At 41.3% G+C, this 14846-nt stretch overlaps 1 protein-coding gene across 2 annotated transcripts in view; it reads left to right on the forward strand.

The window, feature by feature from the left end:
• Positions 1-14846, forward strand: part of NELL1 (neural EGFL like 1) — a 731583-nt gene that overhangs the window by 175446 nt on the left and 541291 nt on the right. For both annotated transcript variants that reach the window (XM_005869404.2, XM_005869405.2), the window contains exons 11-12: positions 3658-3757; positions 9483-9611. In XM_005869404.2, the coding sequence (XP_005869466.1) occupies positions 3658-3757; positions 9483-9611 (229 nt within the window). The remainder of the gene's footprint in view (positions 1-3657; positions 3758-9482; positions 9612-14846) is intronic.

Consider the following 14846-nt stretch of genomic DNA (forward strand, 5'->3'; position numbering starts at 1 on the left):
AAGGGGGAGGGAGGGAGGGAGGGAGGAAGGGAGGGAGGGAGAGAGAGAGAGAGAGAGAGAGAGAGAGAGAGAGAGAGAGAGAGAGAAACATCAATGATGAAAGAGAATCATTGATCGGCTGTCTCCTGCACGCCCCCTACTGTGGATGAGCCTGCAATCTGGGCATGTGCCCTTGACCGGAATCAAACCCAGGACCCTCCAGTCCTTAGGCTGAAGCTCTATCCACTGAGCCAAACCAGCTAGGGCAATATATTTTTTAAAAATCAAGATGAATAATATCTTCTAGCTGTCTTGCTCAATTTTATTTAATTATTGATACCCTGCAATATTTGTTTAGGCCAGCAACAAATTGTTTTACTTAAAGATGTGAATTTTATGTTATTAGAACTTCAGGTTGAAGCACAGTGATCAGCAACTTGGAAGTGTTTAGATTTGACCAACGACATGGAGATGGTTGCTCTAAGTTAGAAAGAACTGGAAGAATCATATTTTCCCACCAGTGCAGAGCTCCAAGAGTCAGAATATAACATACTGTAATCAGCAGGATTAAAAAATGTTAATCATGAGTTACTTCTTTGCTAGAGGTAGTTTTGAAAATAAAGTTTAAAAAGGTTTGTGCCTAATTGTGTGGCTGGCCTAAATGGATTTGGAGGCACTTATGTGACTGTAATCACAGTTGAAATTATTTTCCAATTCAGGCAAAGGGGTTTGTCTCTATTTAAACATTTGGAATGATCTTACTCATCAAATATGTTAAAGGTTGATTACAATTGTTGACTGATTTAATCAGCAAAGCAAGCCCTTTTTATCTTAAAAGAACCTTTCCTAGTGATTATTTGAAAAAGTCGTCTGTAGCATTTTTAATATTTCTTTTTACAAGAGCAGATATATACACAAGATATGAAATTGGCAGTATAGAGGGAAAAGTATAAGGAAGAAAATGGAAATCACTCCAGAATCTCACTACCTTGAGATGATCTCTTTTAATAGTTTATTTTTGATAGTAAGAGTAACATTTATCTTAGCATTCTAGTTTGGGTTCTCCCAGAAACAGACCCTAAGCTAAGGATTTCAGTACAAGTGATTCATTATGGTAGCTCCCAGGAGAACCAGTGCAAGAGGGTGGGGGATGCAGGAGAGGGAAGGGCAAGAAACTGAGCATGGGGGGAGTTTGGGTGAAAGGGCAGACAGTCCCTGATCCCTTGAGGTAACAGGATTATACTCCAGCTATTGTCTCTCCTCCGGGTAAAGAGCCTCCCATGCTTGTTACTCACTGGCTTTGGGCCTTGGAAGTGGGAGATGTAGAACTTATAGGTAACTCTGGCTCTCTGCAGGGGCAACCTTCTGAGGGCGGCAGGGATGAGCCAGGAGCAGCGAAGCATTCAGAAGCTGGGGGATGAGCACCCAGAACTGATCAAAGAGGTCCCACAGTGTCCACTCCTGTTATTTATGTAAAGAGGCAGTAGGAAATGAATAAATATATTAATACTAATGCCCCAGTGCACAGATTTGTGCACATTGAAAGGAAATTAATTAGAAGGTGGCAGGTGGGATGGGACTGGGCAAGAGGGGCCAGACACACCCTGGAGCCAACCTCCGGCAGTCCCTCCCTGGCCAGCCCCAAGGGCTCCCAGATTGTGAGAGGGTGGTTCTCAGGTGATGCACCCCAGAATTGGGCTCCCTCCTCTCTGGTTCTGGGGTGCGTCACCCGAGACCCGCAGCTGCCAAGTCACCGTAGCTTGGCAGCTCCTGCATTGAGCATCTGCCCCCTGGTGGTCATTGAACATCATAGCTACCAGTAGGACAGTCGCTTAGCCTTTTATATATATAGATTGAAGGATAGAAGTAGAGGCCATAGTGGTAAATAATTAAGCATTGTGTTTTTCTTTGCAGTTAGCTTGTGCTCCTAATAGTACGGTCACTCACTTCCAGTGGCTTGTAATAACTGGTTTGATTCCCTGTTGCAGAAAGGAAGGTCCATCTGCTAGGCACACTAGCCTTAAGACTGGTGCTAACTCTTGAGGCTGCGTGCCACCTGGCTTGGCCTAGTTTGAGACACAATAGAATGTAGCTGAAAAGGTGAACTGAGGGTGATTAGCAGAATCAGTTCTCAGATCTTAGGGCCTGCTATAAGAGATCTAGCTGCCTTTGGGCAGATCAAGTATAAAGAACAAAGGGGAAGAAAGAAAAGACATCCAAGGAAAGCTAGAGGCTGAACTGTCTGGGCTGAGGATGATATGAAAAGCCAAGAAGCCATGGCACAAATTATTTTTATGATGAGTAGTTGGAAATTAAATTTATATTTGACATTTAAAGTTATGTTTATGTTCTTACTAAGAATGGATGTGTGTGATGAATGGGAGTTCCTGCCCAACCAGTGAATGGTGGGGCCACTGGCATGATAGAGTCTCTGGAGATGGAAAACTCAGTGTCTTCCTCATCCCTCTTGGCTCCCAGCTCTGTCCTGTTCTCTCATATTTGTTGGCCTTAAATGAGACTCTTGCTTGAGCTTGCTTTTTGGTTGACTTAAACATCCTCTTAAGAATGGAACAGAGTAAAGTATATGATTATCTAACCACTATGCTGTACACCTGAAACTAATACAAAATAATATTGAATGTCAACTGTAAGTGAAAAATAAAATAAAATACAAGTGAGAATATGCTATACTTATAAAAAAGAAGAAAAACTGAACATTTAAGAAAAGGGACTCTCAAACCCTTTTTTATAATAATTAATGGACTAATTTTTAAAATTCAGAGCAAATCTAAATACAGGTACTCATAATACCTACCTTTGTTGAAGTGAGGTCATAAAGATTCACCTGCTGAATATTTCAAATTTTATTGTGATTTTATTTATAGCTAGGGAAAAATCTAGCACTCATGTCAACAACCCTCTTCAGTTCTTTCTTACCTGTATACCTTGCCTCTTCCTCTGTTTCTTCTTGCTGGGAAAGTATTTTCTTCCTTTTTTTATTCCATTATTCAAGTTCCCTGGAATGTGGCATCTTCATAATTTCTCCACACCTGGTCAGAATTAATTGTTCTCCCATGGCACATTATCAAACCTTAATTAGATCACATTTTTAAGGACTTACTGTAATGTATTATGGTTTCTGGATTAAGGTGTTTTTTTTTTAAATTTTTCTTTTTCTCTCAAACTGTGAGCTGATCAAGGGCAAGGAAGATGCCTTATTTATCTTTGGGTCCACAGTGATGTGGTAGATAACTGAAATGGCTCATAGAAGCTCGTGTGAGCTCATTGTACATTCCTTCCCCCTTTGTGTTCAGTGATTTCAGGTTGGTAGTTAAAAATCTGCCACCATCAGGGTATTTGCACCACAGAAATCAGCAAATACTACAAATGAGGGCTCCCTCACTTGCCCAATAGTTGATTGTTACAATTTCTCAGCACACCATCTTCAGTGACCTTCTGTGACAGAGACTACTAGACTCAAATATGTTTGTTGAAATTGAGGCTCTTTTGGCATAGAAAGGGACATGTATCTTCCCCTCCAGGAAACTCATCAGTTTAATTTGAGACTTTGTCATGATTGTGGAATTCTTGGGAGTACTGTTAATTATGGTAGCTGGTTATCACTGCAGGCCGTTAAACATAATGAACAGTTTTGTTTCCCTATTATTTGACTTCCAGGGTGGAGTTTTAGTGAAAATTACAGAAGCATGCCCTCCTTTGAACTGCTCAGAGAAGGATCACATTCTCCCAGAGAGTCAGTGCTGTAGTGTTTGTCGAGGTAAGAGGGCTTGGTGGCGGGCCTGGGCTTGGGCTGAGGGTACAAGTAGCTTTGGGGACATCAGGGTTGAGTGAATTGTGTGATGATAATAGCACAAGTGCTGAAAGTCTGCTCTGCTACTTAGAAACATATCCTAATGACCTTTCTCAGTCCTAGTATCCTTAATTGTAAAGTGAGGATAATGGCAGCATCTCCTTCTTAGGACTATTGTGAGGATTAAATGCGATAAGGCATAAGCATCTAGCATCGTGCCTAGCATGTGATAAGTCTTCAATACACAGTAGTTCCTATGATAATGATAATGATCCTGCAATAATGACCATCATCATCATTATTATTACACTAGAGACCCGATGCATGAAATTCTTGCAAGAGTAGCCTTCCTTCCCCTGGGCTGCCGGCTCTGGCTTCCCTCTGGCATCCGGGACCTGGGCTTCTGGCTGCAGGCAGGCAACCGGGACCCGGGCTTCGCTCACAGCCCCGGCTTCGTCCGGAAGGATGTCTGGTCTAATTAGCATATTACGCTTTTATTATTATAGATATTTCTCATGACTGAGATTGGAAGCATTTTTTTCAGCCCTTTCCATGGGTCAATTCCCATATCCAACAGAGGATGACTTATAGTAAATCCTTACTCATGGATTTACATATAACATTTATATTTCCTGTAAGGAGAAGCAGTTCAGGTAAGTAATACCTAATTGCTAATTAATTCTTGGGGAGAAATTGGTTTGCCTTCTCTTCTTGAAATTACCTTCTTTCCAAAATTTACTCTTATATATCAAACCCCTGCTCAAATATCACTTCCTATCTGAAACTTCTCACCCAGGCAGAATTACATGAGGAGGTCTAATTAGGAGGTTAGGAGAACCTTAAATTTAATTGAAACCTTAAAAACAAACCCAGTTAAACTGGCAGCTATTGTTTCAAAAGCCTACCCACTACAAATCCTGTACCACATCCTCAAATAGTCAGGGAGCTAGATCCCTTTTGGCTTACTTCAAAGCTTCTATAGTTAAGAAAAATCAGCAGCATAGCAGATTAGCTCATTTAACCTCATATTTTACTTTTTAAAAATCTTTTCTTCAGTACAGCATTGGCATATAGTATTTCCTGTAAAGGGCCACAAAGTAAATATTCTAGGTTTTGCAGGACCAGAAGTTTTTTTTTTTTTTTATTGCATCTACTTACCTCTGCTGTTGTATTACAAAAGCAGTTCAGCCAATAGGTAAATGAATAAAGGAGTGTGGCTATGTTCCAGTACAAATTTATTTAAAAACCCAGGTGGCAGCCCACAATGTGCTGGCCCCTCCGCTAGCACCTTCTGACACATAAAAATGTTGTATTTGATGGTGGAGTGTTTTCAGCTGAGGCTGCACTTTCTCTCTGTGGTTGGTCATGAGAGAGCAGTATTTTGGAAACATTCCTGGGATACCTTGGGATGTTGATAAGCATGAATGGCTCTTAGAATCAAGAACATGATAACCATGCCCTCAGAGCATCTTCCGTTATTTCTCTGCTTTCAAGGTTACTAGCGTATTTGCCACTAGGATGCTTTAGAAAGACCTTGCAATTGATGGAATTTTCTGAGGGATGCATTTATTGGGAACTGATACGGTTGCTAGGGAGGTCTTGCAGTTTAATGCAAAATCCATCAGCTGCTATTTGTTGAAGTGCCAAGTGGGACTCAGTTTATTTAAATCTTTTCTGATGTATGGTTTCATTAGAGCAGAATCATTGATTATCCCACAGAAATTCAAGAGGACTTTCATTGCTCTGACCCATTCACAATGGACCAGGTGTTCCTGCTTCTGCTAGCACTTGTACAAGTGCATGTGCTTCTTCACCAATGAAGATGCTGAGAGACATGACATTTCATTAAACACCAGACTCATGCAAGGCTCTCCTTGCTGGCAACCTGGTGGCTTTCGCTGAACCTGACTCAGCTTGAGGGAACGTGGGAGGCAGGCAAAGGGCTTCAGAGATGAGATCATAGCCAGGGCTAATCTATGACATTGAGGATTTTCTTCTTTTTCCTTCCTTCTCAGCCAGGAAGCTACCAACTCTTTTTGTGGCCGCTGATGGTTTTTTGGAGGGGTGCGTATTAGAGAGAGTTACTTATGTACATTTTGACAGGAATCGGAGCATGTCTTCAGAAAACATATGGTAGAGGGTACCTCTTGTAGGGAGTGGGTTGAATTAAACTATTGAAGTGTATGGGTCCTCTTGGGTTCTTCCTCCCATCCCAGAATTCAGACACTGGAGTGAAGAAGGCACATTTTTGACTGAGGCTTTTCAGGAGCACTTCCTGTCATTACCTCTTTTCTGTGTTGACCCATGGCAGAGAGGCGCCCAGAACATCCCACCCGCCTGTCCACCTGCTGGGACTTGCTTTGCACGTTGGACAATCAGAAAGCGAAAGGCATGTATATCTGGGCAGCGGGTTATTCTTTTTCTCATGAAAACATAAAATTTATACGACGATTAACAAAAAATCAATCCGGATGGAGCATGTCTTCAGAAAACATATGGTGGAGGGTACCTCTTGTAGGGAGTGGGTTGAATAAACTATTGAAGTGTATGGGTCCTCTTGGGTTCCTCCTCCCATCCCAGAATTCAGGCACTGGAGTGAAGAAGGCACATTTTTGACTGAGGCTTTTCGGGAGCACTTCCTGTCATTACCTCCTTTCTCTGTGTTGACCTATGGCAGAGAGAGGAGCCCAGAATATCCCACCTGCCTGTCCACCTGCTGGGGCTTGCTTTGCACATTGGACAGTCAGAAAGTGAAAGACATGTGTATCTGGGCAGCGGGTTATTCTTTTTCTCATGAAAACATAAAATTTATACGACGATTAACAAAAAATCAATCCGGATGAGCTCACAGGCCTATTGTCTCAAACTATGCTCTCTGTGAATTTTACTCCACATCTCTTCACTCCAACTTATTTCCCAGGGTATCTTTACAGAAAACATAATAGTCTCTCACAATATTGTGGGAGATGTTTTCTCCCCTTTGACTTCTGGTAGTCTTTTACCCTTTTCTCCCTGTTCATGTTTTCTGAGGCGAGTCTGGCCAGAAGAGGAGGGGTTGGACAATTACTATTCTGAGGAGCCTTGGAAAGCCCAGTGTGCCTCAGCTAAGGGAATTATTCAGTGCTTCTCCCCCCTTTCCTCCCCACTCTAAAACAGAATGTAATGAAAAGGTGAGAAACACTCAATTTCTATGTAAAGTAATTTTTGTCCCTCATATGGGGAAGGCTGCACCGCTTGCTTTGTGGATTGAGATTGAGCCCTGACTGGCAGGCAGCAGGGGAGCAGGGAGGCGGGACTCCGATGGCCTGGAAAGCAGGGTTCAGGGATGAGCACAGTGTATGTTTTCCGCTGGCTGGTTCCTGCCACTCTGATATTATTGGTTATGGAAAATGAAGTGGCTGTAGCCTCTTTCAATACTTGCCTGGGAGGCCCTTCAATTAGCATATTTATCATCTCTGTCTTACTGTGAATATCAGGTCATTAGTTTGAGAAATCACCCCCGGAGAGTATTATTCCTCAGAGTCCACGCCTTTCTTATGCCTGCTGAGGACACTGAAGTTTCCCAAGGCTTATTTTCCTGAGGACTCTGATGAGCCACCGGACTTGAGGAGACTTCTACTGGGAATTTGAGGAAGCACAGCGCTTTTTGCTTCCTGATCCCAGTTGGCTGATTATAGAATATCCAGAGAGCTCTCCAACTTTTTAAAAAATGACAATTGTTTTAATCATCACATTTTATGAATTGATTCTTTAAATGTAGGAGACAATGTAGATGAAGATATGTTCCTATCCTACATTTCTGTTACTTTTATGTCAGTGACTTTGAATGAAATTGTTTCATACCAGCTGATAGGCTCCACATATGCACATGTGAATAATGGTGGAACCCATTTTGCTGAGATAGGACTTGTTTTCCTCAAGTTATAACTCGTGGCTTGATTTTGCAGCTAACTTTTTTTTTATCGAGTCATGCCCATCTTCTTATGTGGTTTCATATTTGACCACCCCAAATTAACTAATCAAGAAGAGAGGTGAAGATTACAGCTTTCCACTGAGTTTGTCTGTTTTTAGGAAATAAACCTAAGACCTTAGAGTTAAGAATAATAGGCTGTGACTGACTTAAGATGTTCACCATATCAATAGAACTTACATCCTGACTAGGCACTTGGACACCTCGGGTCAGGCTCAAAGCTAGTAATATCCCAGTCCTTTAGAGAAAAAGCAAGGTAATCAGCTGAACAGGTGGTTAAACCCAGTGGGCTGTAGGTGCAGCCAGGATGCCCCTAGGGAAAGAACTGCAGGACCTTTAGGAGGGAGGGCATGCAAAAAGGATCAAGGTGATGGACATTGGTAGGAAGAGGCCACTGTACAATTGCTGGGGCCCAGGTCCTAATCACTGCATCGTTTTTTTTTTTTTCTTTGTCGCCTCAGGACAGTTTGTGCCTGAGGCAGCATGAAATTTGTTTACCCTCATCATCACCTTGAGGTAATGGCTATATATAGCAAGAGCCTGCTTGCTTCAGTGGGAGGCCAGGAGGCAGGGAAGGGAGGAGTAGACACGGCAGTGACATCCCTGCTCCTGCCTGGGAAGAAGTAATAAAAGCATGCGTGGAGCCCCAGCAAAAAAAGACTGCTCAGGAATTGCTGGTACTCTCAGTTAAAGGGGAAGGGAAAAAAAAGCCAACAATCTTGACCGTGCATTTTCAGGATCCCTCTGGGAAAATACACATCATTTGGCCCATCCCCGAACTCTTGAAACACTCCTCAGGGTTTCATTTTCCTCGTAATGGACGCTAATTGTATCTTCAATGTCGCCAATGACTTTGCAGGGTTTTGCTGCGTGTTTAAAACTTTCGGTGTTGGGTAAAAAGTTCTTCCCGACATCTGTTCCCAATGAGTTTATCTGTCATTTTAATTCTTGCTCATTTGCCTTGTCATCTGGCCTGGACTGATATTAGTTGAGATTATTTGTGCTATTTAAGATTTTATGCCCTTCAATTAAATCTTCCCAAAGAGTCTTGGAGTCATATGATTTTTTACCCTAGTCTTTCTTATCATTTTAGGTGAATTTGTAATTGAAATGTTTTAGAGAGAGGATTTCAGGGTGTTTGAGGGGGAAAGAGGCTGGAAAAGAGGTACTCCGTGAGAATGTAATTCTGTACCTAAATAGTAGAGGAACTGGTGGTTTGTAGATGGGTCAGGTCCTCCGCATATCAATAGATGGCATCTGATCAAAATCCCTGCGGCCCTGGGCTAAATGGACACTCAGTGATAGGGCTGCCCATTACACTGTTGAGCTGAGAGCACAGGGCATTTGAAGGAGTGCGCAGCCTCAGGGAGTCCATGAAGTCTGTGCTACTGAAAGTGCCACAGTGGACCAGGGTCCAGGGAGCCTCCCAAAGGAGGCATATCGCCCCAGAGAGGGACCAGGTACGAAGGCCAGGCTGCTGGGATAGGAAGACTCTTACGTGTCAACTATTGCAGACAAAAACTAAACGCTTTCTAAGATAGAACCTGCGAGAGTCCAGAGCTCAGTCTCTAACAGACCCATCCTTATGGCCCAACCCTCTGTCCACAGTTAAATGTCTTCACTCCTTGAGGGCCCATACTTTGATGTTTCATGCTTTATTTATTACTGGGTAATCTTTTATTCTCTTAGTTTATGATGAAAAAATATATGTGCTTTTTCTAGGTCATAACTTCTGTGCAGAAGTACCTAAATGTGGTGAAAACTCAGAGTGTAAAAACTGGAATACAAAAGCTACTTGTGAGTGCAAGAATGGTTACATCTCTGTCCAGGGAGACCCCGCCTACTGTGAAGGTAAGTGAGCTATGTAATGTAGTCACTTGTGAGAAATGTGTTCCTGATAGACATGGTTGAAGATGGAAAGCCAGCACTTGACTTTGGACCTATAGGATCCTGTAAGAAATTCTGTCAATTACCTAGGGTATCTATTCTCCTGTTTTTTTTTCGGCTGCTTAGAAATATATAAAAGCAAGACCTTTGAAGGTGGTCATGAAACACAGCAAAGCAACGAAGGCAGTCGGGCCATATCACATCCCATGTTCTGCTATCACTGTATTTAACAATCACCAGCAAAACCACAAACACATCCTTTTCTGTTATCTTCTTTGAATATGTTTTCATCTCCAAGATCAGTGAAATGTTATGTGGTGGATCCTTTTTTTGAATGATGCTTTTATACTAGTGTATACCCAACTGCCATTTTCTTCCCAAAGTCAGCATTTGTTTCCACTTGTGTTTTAATGACTGATTCATGGATTAATAATTAACAAACTACTAAAAGTCAAGGCGATAGATAGACACATAACTTTAGCACATGGACTGATGCCATTATTATGGGTTAGTGGCCTTACGCATCAGTGACCCCACTTTTCACTCTAGAGAGCAGAACCCCTCTTTCCAAGCTCAGTACTCAACCCTGCTAATGGGGAGCATTGTTCACCCCTGCTCCTTTAATATACCAGAGGAGTAGGGATTAGCTCTGATCCTGGCCTATGTGTATAGCACTCTAATGCCTGAGCCCATTCATTCTCAGGTGTTCACTAGTTCCCTTCCTTAACTTTAGAGAGGTTCTAATAGGAGAAATGATGGCTAGGTTGTTTCTCTGTCCTGGTTGGACCCAATAATTCCTGTAATCTTCACTAACAATATATTGAGCCTTGGTTAATTGATCTTTTAATCAGGAAGTGGATGTTTTGAATGGAATGAATGCTGCACAGTCTTGGTCACTCTCTTTCAAATTGCTGGGTTCTCGCATGGGTCAGGTATTCTCAAGGTAAATACAACTGGTGCCAATGATGGTAAATCCCTTTCCATTCTACTATTTTAAATGGTTGACTCCTGCTTAACTTTTTGGCTTTGACTAAAGACCTTTTCAGTTGTTAGGAAATGTGTCTGATCAGTACAAGGGCTTAGTATGTGGTAGGCAGTGCCTCTGTTTTTCATTTCTCCTGGAAGACTTCATTGCCGCTTTGGTTCTCATTAACAATATTGTTTAACTAATGGATTTTTCCACCTCTCCTTTTCACCTTTTTTCCCTTTTGTTTACCTTTATAGATTTGAAGTTGATTAGGGAGACGTGCTACTTGGGAGGATGAAGTTGTCCCTTTGGTCATGAACTTTTTCTACACCCTTTAATAACATACTACTTATTGTCAGTTTTGGATGACTATTAATTTCAATACTTCACATTGATATTTTTATATCTCTATGCTATTTTCTATTTTTGTCATAAAATTAATATAATTTAAAAAATTAAAAAAATGTAAACACCCTATTCTCCATTCACCATGGAAAAATACTGAGAGCTGGCAGGATTCAGGAGAAAATTGCTGATGCAAATACTTTTTGGGACTCTGATTGTCTTCTCGTTGATACATTTCTTTATTCCATAGAACCAACTCCTGGGAGCCATTTCTGATATTAAACCTGCTCTCCTGTGTGAGGCCTTATTTTATTCATTATGTTGAGTGATTTTAGATATTAATTACTGTTTTTTTTACACACTCATTTTCAGCTTAGTGTATGTGCCCGACTGTGGGCCAGTGGGCATCACCACTTTGGGTAATGGTGATGCGCTTAAGATTCACTCATTTCTCTCTTATCATGGAGACTTCCCACAAGTTCCAGAGGGCTTGTTCATGGAGAGAAGGATAGCACCTAAAAAGAAATGACAAAGTATTAGAGCTCACTTATGGTAGAAGAATGGAACCCAGGGAGTCAAATACTGGGCATCTGGATGGGAGGCACTGAGAACCATGTTGAGTGAATATCAGCATTGAGAGCAATTGCCCTTCTCTCAATTCTGCCATCCTCAGCATGTTGGACTTTGGGCTTATTTTCTTATAGTTGCATGATGGCTGCTATCATAGCCCCACGCACCAGTGTCCAAAACAAGTAAGGAAAGAAGGGCCAGGGTTTCAAACCTTTTCTGTGTAAGGATCTGTTTTTTCATGTTTAAGGAAAGTCCTTCCTAGAAGGTCCCCCATAAGCACTCCCACTAACTTTGTTTTTCACACCTGGCCTTTGTCCTCTCCACCCTTAGACCAATGCTTGAGAAAGGTGGGTGAGATGACTGCCACTGGTTTGGGCCTATTGTGTTCACCCCCTGGAGCTGGAGTAGGGTTTTCCCTTCCCAGAGGCAAAATGATCTTTGTTCTTTACCTGAACCAATTTGGGTTATGGCAACAAAAAGAGTGTAGAAATGGCTTTGGGTGGGCAAAAAGCTATGCTGACTGCATTCTTTTATGATAAAATTTAGTTTATGGCCATTTCCCCAGCTCTGTCCTCAGAATTGCCCTCTGGGATGATCTGATAGACAAGGTGAGAGGTCGCCAAGTACCACTTGGGTACCAGGGACTCAGAGGTCTGAGTTCATTGTCTCACCATAGCCCTAGAGAGAAGTAGATACTTATGAACTGCTTTAGGCAAGTTATTTTTTTACTCTGAGAAAATGGAGTGAAAATGACCCATATTGTACAAGCCATGAGGAACAAGACTGGATTGGAAATTAAAACAAAATGTTATACACATTGTCCAGGCCATCTTGAAAAGCCTATTCAGTCGCTTGGCGGAAAAGGAAGCACAAAAGGCTTTCAGATTTTTTACTTCCTGGGGTAGTAGCAGAGAGATGGTGTTAAGGACTCCTTCTCTGCAGAGATTGCTGTAGGAACTGCCATAGAGAAGATATTAGAACTCCAAGCCAATCAATAGAAGGTAATAAGACCCTTTGTCAGCTCTGATACAATTCATGGGAGGTCATTTCATTTTGCCTGGTCTGACTCAAACAGGAACGGTGCCCATTTGAAAGCTGCTTTTGTTGGATTTTGATGTTTTATGAATCTGGTATGCTGAGGCTTTTTACCTTTCTGAAGACATTTTCAATGGGTTGGTTTTACATCATTTCAGATGCATTAGCTTAAATTACAGGTAGTGTCTGAGCAAAGTATAGCAATTGAGGCCTACTTAAGCTCTTATTTTTTGAATGTGGAGTCTACATAAATAGAGTGTCATAAACATTTTTCTTCCTGAAGTAAAAAGTTATTTAGAAGAATAAAGAACAGTGTGACATCATATATACTATGCAATCTGCCAGGCATGGAAAGTACAACAATTAGCTCTAAATGATATACTTTATACTTGCAGAGTGCTCTGAACTTTTCAAGCTCCTTTTATAGATAGTGTGCTCTTTGGCCTCTTGATAAACCTGTGATGAAAGTGGCATATTAATGCCATATTAATTGGCCATATTAATGCCATTTTATGGGTATGGACACTAAGACTAAGAGAAATGAAGAAAGATAATACTCAACTCATTTATGACTAGTGTTAGGCCCTACCTTCCCATCCTACCCTGTTCCAATGTTGTATTGTTCCTCTTGATCCAATGAAATGTGAGTGGACATGAAATGTACTATTTCAGAGTAGAAGCTTTAACAGCTATCACAGGGTTCCACCTCATTCTCTTTTCTTTCTAAAGAAACCAGCAATGCTACAGAGCAGAGCTGGGCTTCCAGAATAAAGATGATATGGAACAGTGTGACAACTGTCTGGTGATGGACATGTGGCATGAGTAGAAAAAAATTGTGTAAATCACTGAAATTTTGGAGAGTGCCATTCCTGTTACCTTTGCATAACTTAGTCTGAGCCTATGTATACCTGCCTGAATTAATCATTGTGGTTTCAGAAAAATACCTTTAGTTCAGTGCTCATGACTGAAAGGAGTTTTTTTTATAGAGCAAGTATCAAGAATTCCTAGAAAAAGTACAGATTGTGTGGATCATTAATAGTCCACAGTGGTCCTGGTACCAGGCAATAGATATTTTGCAGATCACAAATTGTAAATTAGTGTTTTTTTATAGTTAATGCCAATTGGATTTCCTAGTTAAGGTGATAATGAGAAATGCATGTCAAAAACTTAGCTCACTGTATGGTATTCAATAAATATTTAGTGGATCACAGCAGTTATCCTCCTCCTCATTATCATCAACTTGCTTCATTAATGTATGTGAGGATCTTTCTTGGAATTGGAAGAGTGTGTACTCATTGAGGCCAGCACTATGAGAAAGTGGGTTTCCCACATCTACATCTTTTGGGAGAATTGGCAGGTAGCAGGAGAAATTGTTCTTAGATGGGAGGACCAGGTTTCATCATCCCTGCCAGGAGCATATTGTTGGCTGTGAGGTATCAAACATCATAATTTATAAGGGGAAGTTCTTTCTTCCTTGAAAAACCACTCTTGGAGCTGTATTCAAGGAAAAACACAAGTGAAAAGCTGTGTTGTGGAACAAAGTCACCTGTATTGGTACGAATTTAATAATTTCATGTAACAAAGCTACTGAAATGTCTAAGACACCACAACTGATTAGCAAGGTGATTTATAACTTCTTTTACGGAGTGGAGATGATGACAAAGGGTCTGACTCTGTGAGTGTTAAGAGGCTGGGAAAGTGGCAGAGAGGTCAGAGGTTCAAAGAGAAAGCAGATGCAGAATAGCTCAGGGGTAGATATTTATTGGATGGAAAGGCTAGCATGAGTGTACTTCCAAAGAAACAAGACTATAAATTCCTGATTAAGAGAATGCGTGGGAAAATGGCTATTGTGCTTAATTATGCTTCTAATTATCCAAAGATTAATCAGGTAACTGTAGTTGTTTTGCATTTTTACAAAACACATGAACCTTGTGATCCGTGTAACCTGATTTATGCTCATATCTGGGTGTCATCTCCTGAAGTCCTGCTTTGGACAGCACAGGCATCAAAAGCCTCCTTCACTATTCATGTTAGTAAAACCTTAACTGTAAGCTCCTACTTCCATTTATTTCCAGAGATTCAGAATTCTTAAGAGAATACCTCATGGTATTTTTTATTACAAAAATCCCCACACATTCCCTCTATTTAGCCTGCATGACTATTGGAGAGATCTGATACCCAGGTATCTGTCATTCCCCTCTCCCCCCATCCCCTAGTTTTCCAAGACAGAAATCTGTAGCCTTTGCTTTGCCTACAATAAACTACATGCTGCCTCCCACCCA

Source organism: Myotis brandtii, unplaced genomic scaffold (assembly GCF_000412655.1).
Source record: "Myotis brandtii unplaced genomic scaffold, ASM41265v1 scaffold293, whole genome shotgun sequence".
Classification (NCBI taxonomy): Eukaryota; Metazoa; Chordata; class Mammalia; order Chiroptera; family Vespertilionidae; genus Myotis; species Myotis brandtii.